Source organism: Coregonus lavaretus, assembly GCF_964263955.1.
Source record: "Coregonus lavaretus genome assembly, chromosome: 32".
Classification (NCBI taxonomy): domain Eukaryota; kingdom Metazoa; phylum Chordata; class Actinopteri; order Salmoniformes; family Salmonidae; genus Coregonus; species Coregonus lavaretus.
In genome coordinates, this window is record NC_140019.1 from 11,626,791 (window position 1) to 11,645,875 (window position 19,085).

The 19,085-nt window shown below is 45.8% G+C and overlaps 1 protein-coding gene across 1 annotated transcript in view; it reads right to left on the bottom strand.

Moving 5' to 3' along the window:
• The window catches only part of LOC311107680 (protocadherin alpha-C2-like), a gene marked incomplete at its 3' end in the record, with an annotated part of 33,014 nt that extends 16,122 nt beyond the window's left edge, over positions 1–16,892 (bottom strand). The window contains exons 1-3 of the mRNA XM_084150201.1: positions 14,189–16,892; positions 8,400–8,458; positions 3,006–3,094 (exon numbers count right to left, since the gene is read on the bottom strand). Coding sequence (XP_084006327.1) covers positions 3,006–3,094; positions 8,400–8,458; positions 14,189–16,756 — 2,716 coding nt within the window. The 5' untranslated portion in view covers positions 16,757–16,892. The remainder of the gene's footprint in view (positions 1–3,005; positions 3,095–8,399; positions 8,459–14,188) is intronic.
• Between the last annotated feature and the right edge of the window lie 2,193 nt (positions 16,893–19,085).

A 19,085-nucleotide genomic window follows, 5' to 3' on the forward strand; every position in this document is an offset into this window, starting at 1 on the left:
TGCCATTCTCAGAACATTTCAGGCTAACACAACCTCTCCCACCTTTCTATCTAACACTTGTTTTTTCTTTTACCAACAGCCACCTCCCTATTTCTCTCTATTCACCTGCATTGCTTCAACCTCAGCCCACTCACGTCCATATTTCCATTTCCTTCTCCTTCTCTCTCTCTCTCCCTACATATCGCTCTTCTTACACCCTCTCTCTGCTCTCTTCATCTATCTCTCCTTCTCTCTCGACACTCTGTTCAGGGCTATGAATGGTTACCGTGGAAACTGCATCCTCCAGTGAAGCGGTAGGACTTGGGCGTCACAGCGACAGCGCTGATGCTGATGGAGAATAATGCTGCGAGCTTTCTCTCTCTCTCTCTCCCTCATTTTCTCTCACTCTCAGAGTCCAACCACTCTCCCCCAGCAACACGCTCTCCCCTAGTAACAGCAGCCTCATACCCCCTCCCTCTCTCCCTCCTCTCTCCTTTTCACTCTGCCTCTTGCCTCTTTTTTCCAACTCTTTGTCACACACTCCCCCCTCTCTCCCCAGAGAATCGTTCAGATCCATCACAGCCCTCTGTGAATCCCTGTGCGTGCCCCTGCTTTAGAAACAGAGCCGTGAAATGGTGGGATGGAGGGAAGGAGAGAGGCGCAGAGAGAGGGAGAGAGGTGGCAGCATCCAGAATCCTGATTTCATTAATGTGAGTCTGTTAATCTGGGCGTAGGCTGGGCTCCATCTGTCATACCAGGAGCTACACACAAAGCAGGCAGGGAACACACACACACACACAGTCTCTCTCTCTCTCATACATAAAGATACATGCAGAAATACGCAAAACCACATACACACTCCTATACAAACATACACATCCGCACCAAACCACCCTGACGAAAACACAGGGGAAGAAACAGGGGCGTAGTCTACAGCTGTGGCTCTTTGTCTCACATCTAACAGGAATAAATAGACTCTGTCAGATGACACACACACACCCTGCAGTTGTAACAATCAACACTCAACACAACACTTCTCTTGTCTCACACTGCAGCAATATCTTAGAGTTACTTCAGGTCCAAACCTGCAGAAAGCAGACAAGCAACGACTGACTGACTGATCTGGTTATCATTAGACCAGGAGATGACTCATTCAATGAGTGTTATCATACCGGCTGACTGGATACCGGCTGACTGGACAGATCCATCTGCGTCCCTGTCTACATCCTCACTGTTACAACTTCCTGACATTTTTCAAATGTGGTCAATCGAATCACTCTACGTCCTAAAATGTGCCATTAGTCTTTTTAGACTCCATCCCCATTATTCCGACCCCCCCCCCCCCAACGTTCATGCCCAGATGGCACTGATTCATTTAGTACCAATCTCTTTACTTTAAACCCCTCCCCACATTCAAATCCATCCAACCCCTTACTCTGTCGACTCCAGGATACACCCTCCCCATCTTGTCACCCCTTTCCACAACCCCTTAGTCAACTCCAGCCAACCCTACCCATGAAGTATGGCATCTCCACCCATTCAGTTTTCCTCCACTCACCATCCCCCGGATCAAGGCTGCAACTCCTCAGCCTGGGCAAGAAATCGATTGCAAAGCAGGGGGAGGCAGTGTGTGAGAGAGAGAGAGAGAGAGAGAGAGAGAGAGAGAGAGAGAGAGAGAGAGAGAGAGAGATAGAGAGAGATAGAGAGAGAGAGAGAGAGAGAGAGAGAGAGAGAGAGAGAGAGAGAGAGAGAGAGAGAGAGAGAGAGAGAGGAGAGAGGAGAGCGAGTACTGTGTGTGTGGACAGTTGGTCAGGCAGCCCAAAACCTCCTGTCTATAATGGACAGAGAGCCGGTTCATTCCCTACATGCCTTAATTACAACAAATCACCTTTCTATCTCCTCAGTAATTGCACTGTCATCCCCACACCTGCCCTCCCTCTCTTTCTGTGTCCATCCATCTCTCTCACTCTTTTCGATCTCTCTGTATCCTCCAAAATCTCTTCATGTTCTACTCCGCTCTCGTTAATCGCCTCTCATTCTATCTCTACTCCCACTCTCTCCCTGCCTCCCTCCCTCCTTCCATCCTTGCTACATAACACATTCCAGCTGAGTTCCTCTCCACCCAAACACATTTCTGTTCCGGAAGGTACTGACCTTGAGTCAGAGGTGAATGCTTCTTGTGCGGTCATAATGAGCATGCTAATGAGGTAGAGAGCATCCGAGAGCAGGAAGCTACAACCCTTCTCATCATCCAGGAAGTACAGAAGTGACAAGAACAGTCACCAGGGTTACGAGACGTGGGGGATGAATGCGGTTTTGGCAAAAAGGCAAGTTTACATTGCATCACATTGGGGTGTGTACGGGAGAGAGAGAGAGAGCGAGGGAGAGGGAGAGAGAGAGAGAGAGAGAGAGAGAGAGAGAGAGAGAGAGAGAGAGAGAGAGAGAGAGAGAGAGAGAGAGAGAGAGAGAGAGACTACAGAGAGGAAGAATGTAATCAGAGTCGTATTCAAGGTTAATATGTCTGTGTTGATGTCTCTGAGGCTCAGCTCTCTAAGCCTCTTTAAACAACCTGATGTTTATCAGATCATCTATTCTATTGACTCCTTTCTCTCTCTCTGTGTTGTTCTCCGTTCCCTCTCTTCCTGTTACAGATACCAATCTCCGCCCACAGAACAGTGTAATTTCCTCTCTGATTGGATAAGGGCAGTGAGCAGGAGTCAGGGCGATGGAGAACCTGATCTCTCCCCTTAGTTATGCTGTAGTTGGTCTGGTTTAAACTGTGTCAGTCAAAGTCTGAGGTAGTTTTAGTTATTCTAGGTTGGGCTAAACTGGTCTGGATTGTTCTGGGTAGGTCTGCCTTAGCTAGTCTGGTTTATTCTGCTTTTGTCTGGGTTGATCTTCAATAGTCTGAGTTGTTCTGCATTGGTCTGAGTAGCTCAGGGTCTTAGTCTGGTTGTACTCAGCTTTGGTCTGGTTTGGTCAGGGTCAGAGTGGTTCAGTGTGTGGTGTAGTGGCCTGGCTCTTACCTCCGGGGGCGCTAGACACGGTCGGCCAGTTCTGGACCAGAACCCCCTGGGCTCCCTGCATCACTGACGACTCCTCCATGTGCACTGAGCTGTAACATAACACACACACTCTGAGGTTACACACTGGAGAAACATCCAACACACACATTCTCAGAGCTTACAGAGTCTAGAGAAATATAACACACACACACACAGTCTGATGGTACAGTATATATTGAGAGAGTTTCTCTCATAAATACACAAAAACACACCCTTTCACTCTCAAACAAATCACACACACGTTTTCTGGGTGAACTCCATTATATTATCTATCACAGGGCCATTAACCAGCAGCAGCTATAAGCTTCTGTGGACCCAGTTCTTTCTCGCTCCACAAGTTTCCTATAATACAGAGCATTACTAAATTAAGCCATGGCAGGAAACCGCAGGGTGTGTGTGTGTGTGTGTGTGTGTGTGTGTGTGTGTGTGTGTGTGTGTGTGTGTTATACACAGTCAGTAGTGGGGGTCTCAGGAGGGGGTCAGGCAATTCCATCTCAGGAACTCAAACGGGCCCCTGGATTAGGATTAAACAGTAGTCACCCTGCATATTCACACCACTCCCTGGATTAGGGATTACAGATGGGTGCTCTTACATTTTCACACCCACCCCAGGGATTTCAGCACCCCTCCCACTAAAATGTACTGAGCTCTGCACTGTGTTAAAACAGCGACAGGCTGCTGCCAAATACAGCAAATGTACAGAACCTTAAACACACACACAGACCCTTGCCATGAATGTAAAGGGATGAGATTCCACTAAATCTAAATGTCCTCTATTCAAACTATGATTACGTGTTTTAATCATGAAAGGGTTCAGGGACATTTCATGTCGCTTTTGAAACAATCTTCCAGTATAATCTATCCAATAAGGGCAGCACTTCCTAAAATATTGAGACGCAGAGAAGGGTTTTACTTGAGGAAGAGAAAAACACTGTCTAGACTTTCTCTTTATTGTGTTAACAGATGTTAAATCCAATCAAGTGTATTCTTAAATCCTTTTTGACATCAGCAGATATCACAAAGTGCTTATACAGAAACAAGAGCAAGCAATGCAGATGTAGAAGCACGGTGGCTAGGAAAAAATCCCTAGAAAGGCAGGAACCAAGGAAGAAACCTAGAGAGGAACCAGGGTGAGTGAAACATACTGGCAGAGCTAACACTGTGGAGAGCGCTGTGTGTGCTAAATGCAGCACTCTGCCGATATTAGCCCGTGCATATGGTTTTAAGGCGGTGCTCTCCCTCTTTCAATCCCCATGCGCTGCTGCTGTTCCATTTTGAATCCCTGTCTCCTCTCCTCCCATTTGTCCCTGCCTGGAAAACTGGGTCTCGCAAAGTTTAGTCTCACTGAGGTCAGCTGAGAAGAAACCGTTCCCTCACTTCAGCTGGAGTCCCTTTCTTTTTCTCTGTCTCTCTCTCACTGTATTTCTTTCTCTGTCCCACACACACACACATACTTGGAAGTGCCCAATGTGTGATTGAATACTAGATCGCATACTACAATTCTCAGTGTTTTCACCTGCCTCTATACTGCAAAACGTCAATGGTGGAACACACGGATATTTTCTCCATAGGGTAAAAGTGAAACTATTGAAATAGATAATAGTTGAACATTTAAGAGAGACATAATGAAGGGAAGGAGTCTGGGAGGAGGCAGCAGTATTGCCACCATTTTAGTTGCACTTCTTCTCCAGGCTCTTCACACACTGTCTGGCCATCTGCGTGCACACGTGTGCATGTGCGTGTGTGTGTGTGGTTGTCTGTGTGTGCATGTACACCCCCAAGGTCAGGCAATCACAGCTCAATCCCCATCCTCTCCTTGCACTTCTCCTATCTGATTCCCTCTCTCCCTCACCCATTATCTCTTTATTCATTTCTCCCTTCCCCCTCTCCCTCTCTTTCTTTCTTTGCAATTTTTCTCTCCTCTGACATCTCTATTCCATCAGCTGTATTGAAATGTGTGTGTGTGTGTGTGTGTGTGTGTAAAGGTCCTCCTGCCTTTCTGTAATGGTGTAAGGAGATGAATAGAGATTTGGCAGGGTGGCCATTTTAAGTGCTGTGTAGAGCTGGAGTCATCAAGATTCACTGATCAATTATTAATGGGGAACACTGGACCGAAAACATGTTCCTTCAGTTAATGCCTGTATCTCTCATTGTCAGTAGCGTGTATTCATGGATGCCAAGGGAAGCCAGGCTTCCCCAGAAAAATTACCAAGAAAAAAATATACAAAATAATGTATCTGTCGTCTCTTTGTTTTTCATAGTTTTCGTTCAATTCACAAGAAAGCATCCGAGCGAGCAAAACAGCGCCCCTCTGTCTCTGTATGTGTAGGCCATCTATCTGATGCTGTCTGGTCATAAAGAGTATGACATTGTTGCCGCCCATAGCATTGAATGCAAGGGAAGCCAGCGAGCATTTGGCCTCCCTTGATTCAAAAAAGTATAAAATAATAGCCAATCAGCGTTGAGCTAAACCGAATGAGCTCAACTGTGAATGGTCGTGGCACACCCAAAAAAGTGGATTTGGCTTCACTCCTATCACATCACATCGCATCAAGAGAAATATGTAATTGACAGAAACAACTTCAATTGTTGCATCTCGTTGTGTTGTTGTCCTCCGGTGGCTAGCTAGCTAACTAAAATTGTCCCTTTCCTAAATTATCCATGGATGGAGATAGGAATTTGGACGTGTGGTTTTACTTAATTCTCCCTACTGGCCAATGATTATAATGGTGATTCTGATCCAACCATAAATTCATACATTGTGCCCCTGGACTGAGAGGATGGAAGTTCAATATGTAGTTAGATGTAGAAGGCTAATATTAACTAGCTAATGTTGCCCTGGCATTTTAGCCAGGTAGCCTAGGGACAACAAAAAATGTAAGTGTGTACTGTATGACAGAGTCATAGACTGTTTCATCAACATGAAAGAGGAGGATGGTATTTGCGTTTCTCTACAAGTAGGGTGAGTCAACATGTTTTTTCTACTTGCACGCACACGCACGCGCACGCACACGCACACACACGCACACACACACAAATCAGTACCATGGACAGCCACATCATATGTAGCTTACGTTAATTGGACTAAATTGTTTTTGGTATATTTTAGTTGTCACTGTATTAGACGAAGCATAGGTGATTTGATGATGCTGAAATTGAAGTTGAAATGGTGCTGGAATAGTGGAGGCAGCTCATGTTTTCTTTGCAACTTGCGGTAGCTCGCCGTGGTTCTAAATCAATAGTTCTTTAGTAGTCCAAAAATGATGGAAACATGAACTTGCTTGACCATGCTGTAGGTCATGTAACTGTTTGTTATATGCAATATGTTTTGTGGACTTCACCCGACAGATGTTGCTCTCCGGTTTTGTAATGAAACAAATGTGTGATTGAATTTATTCTGCCACTGTGTCTTCTTATTGTCTCTGCCTTAGGCCTATATATCACATTGTCAAGGCATATGAAGTAACAGGTTATAGAGCAAGCAACGCAATTATCACAACACATAGGTTGTAATATGGCTTATTTCTCTGGTTTGGCTTCCCCAGTGATTTTACACACGCACCTCTATTGCTCAATGTCTCACTTTCTCCTTGTGTCCCTCTAAATGTCTCTTCTTCTTTCTGAAAGGCAATCAGCCTGCCTGTCTGCCTGTCTGTCTGTCTGATGGTTAGTTCATCCCATCTATCTATCTATCTATCTATCTATCTATCTATCTATCTATCTATCTATCTATCTATCTATCTATCTATCTATCTATCTATCTATCTATCTATCTATCTATCTATCTATCTATCTATCTATCTATCTATCTATCTATCTATCTATCTATCTATCTATCTATCTATCTATCTATCTATCTATCTATCTATCTATCTATCTATCTATCTATCTATCTATCTATCTATGCCTGTCATTATTACAACCAGTGCAGTACAAGTGAACCCATAGACACACTAGTTTCTAGCTGAGCGGGGTCCATTATTACAGAGAAATAGATTTATGGCTGTAAAACTAGGTCGAATTCATTACTCAAATTTTTTTTTCAAACAAACTGTAATCTCAGTAGAGTATAAATAGATAAATCAACAGCTCAGATTGGGGAGGGAGGGGAGGAGGAGGAGAGACGGATAAAGGGCTCCATGCTAAAGTGACACGAGCGATTTAATGTATTAGAATTATTTGCTCAAGCACATTAACTCTCATTAAACCCTGCTGTAATTATGAGGGAATCGGTGTAACCAATGACACTCAGATGTTAAACTTGTATTAATCTGACACACATACACACACACACACACACACACACACACAATAGACAGACACAAACAATAAATGATCAATCATAAAACAATGACAAACACACACACACACATTGACCCTGATGAACCATGTCTCTGGACAGACAGACAGACAGACAGACAGACGTTGTTTACAGGGAGTTATGAAAGCGTTGTCCGTTCTGTCATCTCTCATGTCCCTCATCACTGCTGCAATGTTGTCCGCCATGGCCGGAGGGAAAGACTTCTGTGTGTGTGTGTGTGTGTGTGTGTGTGTGTAAGGTGCGGTGGCAGATGACCTACTTCTGTTTTTCCCCGACGGAGGGACTGGTCCGCCAGTCATCCTCCATTCATGAGATCGGCACTGCAGCAGACCAGTGTGTGTGTATGTGTGTGTGTGTGTATGTGTGTGTGTGTATGCGGGGGTACTATGAGATCACCTGGACGCAGTGCAGTGGGCGATGTGGTTCGCCTGGCTACCCCTGGCTTGTTAAGCCTGGTTCTGCTCATTAACTTGGCCCCTCCCTCTCATTAGCATGCTCCTTGTTTGGGTCAAGCCCAGACTATCCCAGAGCAGCTAGTGGCCCAATGGCTCATGGGTAATGTGATCCCTGCGTTGTGTTGTGCATTCCCAATGTCCCGACAGGCCATATTTACACCCTCCTCTCCATCCCTCTCTCCATCCCCCCTCTGTCCCTCTCTCCATCCCTCCCTCCGTCCCTTCAGTCTATCACTGACCCCCTGATTACCCCTCGCTCTCTGTCGGTCTGCTACTGTCTAATTGCCAAGCTGATAGAATAATGTAGAACAGATGTTAAAAACAGGACAATATCTGGTTTAATTGTAATGTATTGACTCAGAAGGAAATTATTCTGTTGTGCTATGGTGTTTGGTATCCATTTTAATTAAACAAGCAGCATTGTGAGTAGTACTTATAGTGGAGGGGAATGGGTAAAGTAACATATGATTTATGAGGGATTAAAAGGAATGGAATACTGGTGAATTATGAATCATGAAGTAACATTCTAATGGACAGTGGGCACTTATTGAGGAATGGTAAAAGGTTATATGTGCTTACCTCTGCATCCCAGCCCTAAGTGAGGCAGAGTAACGCCAGTCTGAATTGGGCACATTGGGCTGTGAGAGAGAGAGAGAGAAATGTATTGAGTCTTAGGTACTGCAAGAGATCACACAGGCAAAACCCAATATCTTCTCATGAATAAGTCATGGCATGAACCACAAGTACAGTGCCTTGCAAAAGTATTCATCCCCCTTCATGTTTTTCCTATTTTGTTGCATTACAACCTGTAATTTAAATGGATTTTTATTTGAATTTCATACACAAAATAGTCCAAATTGGTGAAGTAAAATGAAAAAAATTACTTGTATCAAAAAATTCTAAAAAATAAATAACGGAAAAGTGGTGCGTGCATATGTATTCACCCCCTTTGCTATGAAGCCCCTAAACAATATTGGGTGCAACCAATTACCTTCAGAAGTCACATAATTAGTTAAATAAAGTCCACCTGTGCGCAATCTAAGTGTCACATGATCTCAGTATATATACACCTGTTCTAAAAGGCCCCAGAGTCTGCAACACCACTAAGCAAGGGGCACCACCAAGCAAGCAGCACCATGAAGACCAAGGAGCTCTCCAAACAGGTCAGGGACAAAGTTGTGGAGAAGTACAGATCAGGGTTGGGTTATAAAAAAATATCAGAAATTTTGAACATCCCACGGAGCACCATTAAATCCATAATAAAAACAATGGAAAGAATATGGCACCACAACAAACCTGCCAAGAGAGGGCCGCCCACCAAAACTCACGGACCAGGCAAGGAGGGCATTAATCAGAGAGGCAACAAAGAGACCAAAGATAACCCTGAAGGAGCTGCAAAGCTCCACAGCGGAGATTGGAGTATCTGTCCATAGGACCACTTTAAGCCGTACACCCCACAAAGCTGGGCTTTATGGAAGAGTGGCCAGAAAAAAGCCATTGCTTAAAGAAAAAATAAGTAAACACGTTTGGTGTTCGCCAAAAGGCATGTGGGAGACTCACCAAACATATGGAAGAAGGTACTCTGGTCAGATGAGACTAAAATCCCCACAGCATGTTTTTCATCGGCAGGGACTGGGAAACTGGTCAGAATTGAAGGAATGATGGATGGAGCTAAATACAGGGAAATTCTTGAGGGAAACTTGTTTTAGTCTTCCAGAGATTTTAGACTGGGACGGAGGTTCACCTTCCAGCAGGACAATGACCCTAAGCATACTGCTAAAGCAACACTCGAGTGGTTTAAGGGGAAACATTTAAATGTCTTGGAATGGCCTAGTCAAAGCCCAGACCTCAATCTAATTGAGAATCTGTGGTATGACTTAAAGATTGCTGTACACCAGCGGAACCCATCCAACTTGAAGGAGCTGGAGCAGTTTTGCCTTGAAGAATGGGCAAAAATCCCAGTGGCGAGATGTGCCAAGCTTATAGAGACATACCCCAAGAGACTTGCAGCTGTAATTGCTGCAAAAGGTGGCTCTACAAAGTATTGACTTTGGGGGGGGTGAATAGTTATGCACGCTCAAGTTCAGTTTTTTTGTCTTATTTCTTGTTTGTTTCACAATAAAAAATATTTGCATCTTCAAAGTGGTAGGCATGTTGTGTAAATCAAATTATACAAACCCCAAAAAAATCAATTTTAATTCCAGGTTGTAAGGCAACAAAATAGGAAAAATGCCAAGGGGGGTGAATACTTTCGCAAGCCACTGTATGTGCACACACACACACACTCATCATGAAGGCAACAGCTTGCATCTGCCTGTGGAGAGAAATTAGTGATGAGTTGCGCTGGACCTCCCTGCTCCCCTCCTCTTCCCTCCTCCTTTCCTCCATTCCTCTTCCCCTCTTCCCTCCTCCCTGTCCTATTTGAGAGTGATGACTTTGAGAGATAAGCCTGTTCACAGAGTGCCCAGACCAGACTGGTCCCCTGACCCTGCCTCTCTGCCACAGTCCCTCAGGTCACCCCCTTCCTGGGTCAAACCACTCAGCTTCAGGTGGTAAGCTCCGTTACCATGGAGACCCAACGGAATTCTCACATTGCTGTTTGTGATGAAGGGCTCCATCAGGGCTGCAACTGTCCACCTCTCCACCTTTCCTCTTCCTCTCTCTTTCTATCACTCTTTCGCTCTGAATGTCCTTCTTACTCATTTAATATTTTATTTATTTTAGCATGTATTAGGCATGGTTGAAGGAGCTGGGAAAATGCTAGCCCCAATCTACCGGCCTCATTCATCTCAGTATTCTCTTATCACTATATTCTCCATTTTATATCCAGCTGTTGCTCCCTCTCTTTCCTTTTATTTTCCTTTTCCCCTCTGATCAAAACCTTGAGTGTCACAGTCACAGTATCAGTCTGAGCTGGTCTGACAGACCTCACCATGGTAACCACATGGATCCCCCACCCCATCTCTCCTCAACTCCCTCTGTTTAAGGTCACAGGTGGAGGAGGAGAGGTGAGGGGGAGGCGAAATCAGTTTAACCCCCTCAGGCCTGCACCTGGAGAGAGAATAAATGTGACATCCCTATCACAACAGAGCCGTGAGAGAGGTGCATGAAACGGCCATAACCTCTGTCTGCAGGCTCTGTCTGTAGTGACATCATCAGGTGAACTATGAATACCAGCCAACACTTGGGGATGTGTCCAAGTAGATACTGTAACATGTTTTAAAAAACAAAATTCTTACTGTAAAAGGTTAATGGAAATGTATGTGTCATATAGTGAAACTATATGATATGAGACGTCCACCTCATTATAATGTTCTAAACCTGAGATGGTCACGGTATGGTGATCTAAACACATCTGATTCTGGACCAGTGGTAGGAACAAGCTTTACCTTCTTCACAGTGTTGACCCATTTCCTGTGCAATACAAATGTTAACTTCCTGGAGATGGAAAATCAACCGTAGTCTCTCCAAGCAGCACATTCATCACCCTGAAATCCAATATGTGGCCCTAATGAGAAAGGCCTGGTATTCCTCCAGGAGTCATTCAGACATCCCATCACATAATCTACATCCACAGGGAAACAGACCGCTCAACAATCTACAGCAGCATACGGTCACACCCATCAGCACTCCAACAAGAACACAGTATATACCTCAGAGTTTCAGAGAAACCATATTTGTATTAATGTTGCGTAAAATCCACAAAGACGTGCATCTTATGGACCAGTGATAAACTCTATACCGGTCTTGCAAATCCAAAGATAAAATAGACTTTGTTAGCACAACCAAGGATGGAAATAGGCTTCACACCTGAACAGCCCACACATTTTAACACTCCAAAGCCTTACAGTAAGAGACAGACTTAACACTCAACTCTAATGCTCATAAATAAGAGAGACAGACTTCATACAAAAGAGGGTAGATTCCTTAGAAATAAAAACGGCATCATTAAGCATTTGCCCTGGAGTAACTTGTTGGGGGAGTGGTCTGGCCGTCCTTACATGTGCATGTGTAAATTTGAACAGACTCCCACTAACACTGCAGGTTAGAGAGGAGCATCTGGACTCTAAACAGATCTGCAGTTTGACACACTCCCACTGGAGGACACACTCACACATACAGGCTCTGAGTATATCAGCACCGCCCAGTGAAAGGAAATACACACAGGTCGTGGGCGCGATAATGGAGAGCTGATATTGTGAATTTGAATTTGGTATCTGTACTCCCTTCCTCCCTACCTAGCTGTGTGGACACAAATGAGGGACTTAACGAGGCCCTGGGTTTTTTATTTCTCTCTCTGCCTCTGAGTGGACACCCCCCGCATGGATACAGCGCTCGCACCTCCACCATCGACGCCTTGTCCAATCACCTTGCTTTCCCCGTCCTCACGGAACCGAGAAATGTGTCGCTGCCAGTTAATTACACAGCTAGAACAAACATGACTGGCATTTAATGAGGAAAAATGCCGGGGGATAGAGATGCAATTACCTGAACATTGCTTTACTTCTCCCTTTTCATCCCCTATCCCTACCCCCTCCTCATTTCCTCTTCAATCATTTTTATTTTGGCCAACAATAATGGGCAGCACACAATCCAGCTATTTCTGTATGCGTTATAAATATTTTGTATAATTTCAGCCAGTAGTTTTGAAAGTAGCGCTCATGGGCAAAAACCGGTCCCCGAAAGTGTTTCACAATTTTGTAAAATGGCATCCATTTTGTATATGTTACGTCCTGAATTTGTTTTGCGAAATAATAATAATTAAATTATTGCGATTCGTATGATATGTTACGAATTCCAATTCGTACATGAAGTTACAAATGTGTATTAAAGCGCTTAAGATATGACAACCCTGGAGTCAGAACAGTTTCCTAGGGCAACAGTCACCAGTTTCCACTTTACATCTGACAGTAAGAATGAACCACTCCATTCATGATGTAAAGCCACCGGACACATAGCTACTAACAGTTTGTATCTGTTTTTCCCTGCTTCTCAAATGATGCCAAATGAATGAAAAAACTCACTGAACTGAAGATCTGACTTTAATCCAGCTCAGAGTCTGTCTGTCTCCCACAAATTCCATTGCTAGCCCACCAAACCAAACGCAGGGCAATTGCCCTGAGCGTGACTGCTCCACAGGGATTTTAATGGAGTAAGACCCATTACTATTTATGCTGGAGAGAGCAACACTAATGCCCAGACTATCTCTGTCCAGAGAGACCACACCAGACTAGTCTGTGCCCATTGGACCAGAACTAGAGGACCAATCAGATTGGTCTAGTACGACCTCACCCAGTCAATCACACTAACCCTTTACACACTAACCGTAACATTCCAATCAAGTTTCCAAAAGTCCGGTCAACTGTATAGACATGTTCTAGAATAAAGAAATCAAAGCAATCCCACTACCCCTTTAGAAACTGTCCGTTTCTAACGTTTCTAAACCATGGGCCCCATATCATTTCTAAAACAATATAATCACGAATAACCCAGATATTTTTGAGTTGTCTCTTGAGTCTAGTTCTACTGACAAAAGGTTGTAGCATTACAGTACACAACAGAGAGAAGAAGGGAGTGGGAGATGGAGAGCGAGAGAGATGTTTTCCCTGAATATGAGTATTTTTTTAACTGCTCTCTAAACGACCGCGGAGGAGCGAGGCGCATGAACATCTGATACCCTGAATCATCAGAAACAAACGCCAGCTCTCTAAAGAGGCTCCGAGCATCACACACACACACACACACACACACACACACACACACACACACACACACAATACAGAGATAAGAGCATATCCACCCACCAGCACAAACATGCACACAAACACACAGCTCCCACAAAGAAGCTTTGAGTTTGCCTGCACCACGCACAGCTAAAATCTAAACACATACACAAAGTGCTCGAGAAATTACTACTGCAACACAATGCAATCCGTGCAGATTACCCAGGTAACCCAGGTAACCCAGGTAACCATCTGACAAAAATAAACAAAGGATAAAAAGAAGAACTGGGAGGGGCACTGCGATTTTCAGGTTTTCGATTTTCAAGGCCGCTGACACAAGAGTGTATAAATGATTTATGCGATGTCAAAATCTACCATATCTGCAACAAAAAAAATCCTAAATCAGATTAAAAAAGAGCGGAGTTTAATATTGCATAAACCCAACAAAAAATATGAAAGCTCCTCTACACCCCTCCCTGCATGAGAATTGTAAATGGCAAACACAGTTCCACAAAACACTGCCTAGGGGCAAAACCCAAATACTACATCTCCCAAAAAACCCAATGCATGAAACAGCTTTCCAGTTAGTTGTGATGTGTTGTTGGGATGGGATGACGGGACACACACACAGAGACACACACACACCTGTATCGCGGTTGCGTCTGGCATGCTGAGCCTGCGCACAAACATCTGGCTCTGTCCACTCTGACTGGTAACGTATCCCCCGGAGCCCCAGGTGCCGCTGTGGGGCCGGCCCGTGTTATAGAACATGAAGGTGTCGCTCCCCGATGTGGCCGTCATACATGTCTTATAGCAGTACGTTTTGGTCATGGAGCCGTTCCCCCGCACCTCGATGTAGTGAGGCTCCACCTTCAGGTCTCGCCGCAGAGCAACATTATTGTTGGGTTGACCCTGACCTCCTCCTCCACCTCCCCCTCCACCTCGACTCAATGATCCTCCACCCCCGCCGGCCGAGGTGCCCCCCTCAGGGATTCTCTTCTGGGATACACAGCAGGGGGAGCAGGAGCCAGGCTGGGTGCAGTAGGCGTGGCAGCGGACGATGGCCAGCACCACAATGGTGACCAGGAACACAAAGGTGGTGGCGCTCAGGGCAACAATCAGGTAGAGGGTCACGTTGGAGAACAGTAGTGGGCTGTGAGGCCTGATGATACGTTTGGGGTCGGGGGTCAGCTTTGGCGGCAGCTCCATGACGTGCACATTGATGGTGGCGGTGGAGGAGAGCGGCGGGAGGCCATGGTCGCGGACGAGCACGGTGAGCAGGAAGGAGGTGGAGTTGTCCTCGCTGACGCGCCGCATGGTGCGGATCTCCCCTGTGTGCTCATGGACTTTAAACAGGTCCAGCTCGGAGGTGGTCTGCTCCAGGGCGTATACCAGCCAGGCGTTCTGACCCGCGTCCCCGTCCCACGCCACCACCTTGGTCACCAGAGCCCCCGCCTCTGCGTTCTTCATCAGCGTCTCGGTGGTCCGCGTCCCATTGGCTGGAGGATGGACTATCCTTGGGGAGTGGTCGTTCTGGTCCATGATGTAAACATAGACGGTTGCCACGCGACTGAGGGGCGGCACGCCACCATCCTGGGCTTTCACCTGGAAGTGGAACTCTCTGAGCTTCTCAAAGTCGAAGGCTCTCAGGGCATAGGCCTCACCCGTGTCGGGTTTGATGCTCACGTAGCTCGCCACGGGGATGCCGTGGTTGTTGTCATTGAGGACGGTGTAGGTGATGCGAGCGTTCTCCCCGGCGTCTGCGTCCAGAGCCTTCACCACGCACATTGAGGCGCTGGGCGCGTTGTTCTCCGTCATGTACACCGTGTAGGACGTCTGTTCGAAGCGAGGAGGGTTGTCATTGACATCCGCCACGTCAACTTTAATGGTCATGTGTGAGGAGAGGGCCGGGGTCCCTCCGTCAACGGCGGTTACTGTGACGTTGTAGGTGGAGATGGTTTCCCGGTCCAGGAAGGCAGAGGTGACTAAGGTGTAGTGGTTCCGGAAGGACTTGATCTTAAAAGGGAGGCCAGGTTGGATCTCCAGGGTCACCTGTTTGTTCTGGCCGGAGTCCCGGTCGTTAACGCTGATCAAGGCCACCACTGTGTCCGCCCGGGCGTCCTCACGGACTGGGCTGGACAGAGATGACAGCACGATCTCTGGGATATTGTCGTTCACATCCAAAACCTCTACCACCACTTTACAGTGGACGGCCACTGCAGAAGTGCCCCTGTCCATAGCTTGTATGTACATCTCATAGGAGTTAGTCTCCTCATAGTCTATGTTGTTCTTCACTCTGATCTCTCCTGTATCTGTATCCATGGAGAACATTTGTCTCACCCTCTCTGGGGTGTAACTGCTGAAAGAGTAAAACACCTCCCCGTTTGTGCCTTCATCCGGGTCTGTGGCGTTTAACTTTATCACCAGAGCGCCCTTGGGCGAGTTCTCTAACAGTTTCACTTTGTACACGGAGTTGTCGAACGCGGGCACATTGTCGTTGGAATCCAGGACATGCACGTTGATTTTGGCTGTGCCCGTGCGCGCCGGGGTGCCTCCGTCCACAGCTGTCAGTATGAACTGATGAGACGGTGTATGCTCGCGGTCAAATGGTTTTTTGAGCACGAGCTCGATGTGCTTGCTGTTTGCCACGGGCTTGTTGGAGTCCAGCGCGAGGTGGTCGTTGTTGCTGAGCCGGTAGAGCCGAACCGAATTTGAGCCGTCATCTGGATCCTGCGCGCCTTCGATGGGGAACCGGGACCCCGTTACAGCGGACTCCGAGATCTCCAACTGGTACTCGTCCCGGGGGAACTGTGGCGAGTTGTCATTCGCATCCAGAATCTCCACCTCCACGTTGTGCACCTCGAGCGGGTTCTCAACCACCACCTCTAGGTTGAGGAAACAGGTGCCGCTGAATTCACACAGCGTCTCCCGGTCGATGCGGTCACTCACCGACAGCTTGCCGTTTTTATGATTTATGTTGAAATATCTCCTTGCGCTGTCCGAGGTGATTCGGATGCGTCGGGAGGAGAGCTTTCGCAGGTCCAGCCCCAAATCTCGAACAATGTCGCCGACCACAGCCCCGTTCTCCAGCTCCTCCGGAATGGTGTATCGTATTTGTGCATTTGTAAGGCCACTGAGTAGAAAAATTACCAAATAAAAAGTAAAAGGCACATTCTGCGTTATGCTGTAACAGCATCGCGCCGCCACAGCCATCGCAAGCAGGCAGGATCCGCAGACGGATTAGAGAAAGCTTTCCGCCTTTTTAGCTTGCCGTGCGTCCCCTCCCGCCACATTAAAAACTGGGGAAGAGTCCGTGCGTTACCCCCTACTATGTGCAGGACGACCAAAGCATCCTCTCCTGTACAGGTGCTTGTTTAAAAGGACGTTTTTCCGTTAAATCCATGTTTCCTTTGTCTGTTTGGTTACTGCTTTTTTTTTTTATCTTCTCTCTCCTCCGCGCGGCTGACTCTTGTTTCCCTCTCACGGGTGCTGCCTATCGCTTTCTCCCTCTCTCTCTCTCCTCTCTCTCCTTCCCCCTCCCTCTCTCCCTCTCTGTGCGATGGTGTCTGTGGGCCGCGGGGGAGGGGGAGCCGTGCTCTCAAACGATGCTGGCTGCATTTCAGAACCTCCAAATGAAAACAGCGTCAAATTAAAATTAAAATCACATTCACACATCGGGAATACGAATACTCATTTTATCTCAATCAATGCATCATTATTTTCAACCGTCGATCGTTTTTGATATTTCTAAGAGAATGCATTTGAGCGGACTCGTAGTTTTTTTTTATATCCGAGGGAGAGAGAGCGAGCGAGTGCCACCGCCCTTTTCATTGTGTGCTGTGATACATTGCCGATCTGTTTAGTACGCCCAGGCGATTACTTCTCTCTTTTCATTGATCCAAACCAGCAATTACGCCAAAGCTCGAAGAAATAGAAATAAAACGAGTAACGGATATTGAATCGAATAAAAAGGCTATGGAAATAGGGTTAATAAACCCCTTAACTAAAATATATAAATATATATGTTTCATTGTATTTGTGCAGCAATTATCATCATAAAATGAATCATTTAATTGTAAGTATAAGCACAGCAGCTTTGGAAACATTTAGGCTACATCATTCTAGTAATGAGGGGATCTGTCCTTGAAATGCATCGATGGATTCAACAGGGCAATGCAAATCGAGTCAGGGCTGAGCATTAAAAGATGGAGTTAACAACACACACTCCTAGAAATTTTTATTTATTTTTGGCTCTACATAGGCTACCTATAACGTTTTGGTTCTCTGGACGAGATTAAAGAACCCTTTAGTTTACTAAAAAGGTGCTATATCCTCAATATATACAAAAGTATGTGGACACCTCTTCAAATGATTGGATTTGGCTATTTCAACCACACCCGTTGCTGACAGGTGTATAAAATCGAGCACACAGCCATGCAATCTCGATAGAAAACATTGGCAGCAGAATGGCCTTACTGAACAGCTCAGTGACTTTCAACGTGGCACCGTCATAGGATGCCACCTTTCCAACAAGTCAGTTTGTCAAATGTCTGCCCTGCTAGAGCTGCCCCTGTCAACTGTAAGTGCTGTTATTGTGAAGTGGAAAGGTCTAGGAGCAACAACGGCTCCGCCACGAAGTGGTAGGCAACACAAGCTCACAGAACGGGACCGTCGAGTGCTGAAGCGCGTAACGCATAAAAATCGTCTGTCCTCGGTTGCAACACTCACTACCGAGTTCCAAACTTTCTCTGGAAGCAATGTTAGCACAAGAACTGTTAGTTGGGAGCTTCATGAAATGTGTTTCCATGGCCGAGCATCCACACACAAGCCTAAGATCACCATGTGCAATGTCAAGCGTTGGCTGGAGTGGTGTAAAGCTTGCCACCATTGGACTCTGGAGCGGTGAAAACGCGTTCTCTGGAGTGATGAATCACGCTTCACCATCTGGCAGTCCGACGGACAAATCTGGGTTTGGCGGATGCCAGGAGAACGCTACCTGTCCCAATGCATAGAAGGAAGCAGAATACAATTTTTTTTTGTTCGCTGTAACTAATGGACAAAGTTGTATTGTAAACAAGTCAGCCAGAGTTGACGTGGGCCATCATTCAAATAAAGAGATGCCTGGCCACCAGTGCATATTTCCAAACTATGTTAGCATATAATGACAATACATTTGAAAAACTATGCTGGTATTCTTTTGTCCATTATTTAATTGTTCATTGAATTATATTCTTAGCTATAAATATTACTATTTAATAGCCATAATTCATAAATGGCACCATGCAGGGTTCTATATGGAACCATTTTGGTTCAGTGAAGAAGAACCTCTAGGGTTCTGACCAAAGAACCCTATCAAAGGGTTCTATATATAACTTTTAGGGGTTCCATATATATTTAGCAAGCGACTGAACCCTTTTTGGTTCTATAAGGAACCTTTTTTTCTAAGAGTGCAGAGACAATAGAACGAGCAAAACAACACAAAACGAAATAAATAAAAGCTGAATGCTAACTAAGAATGCGTTATAGGATATTATTCAAAGCC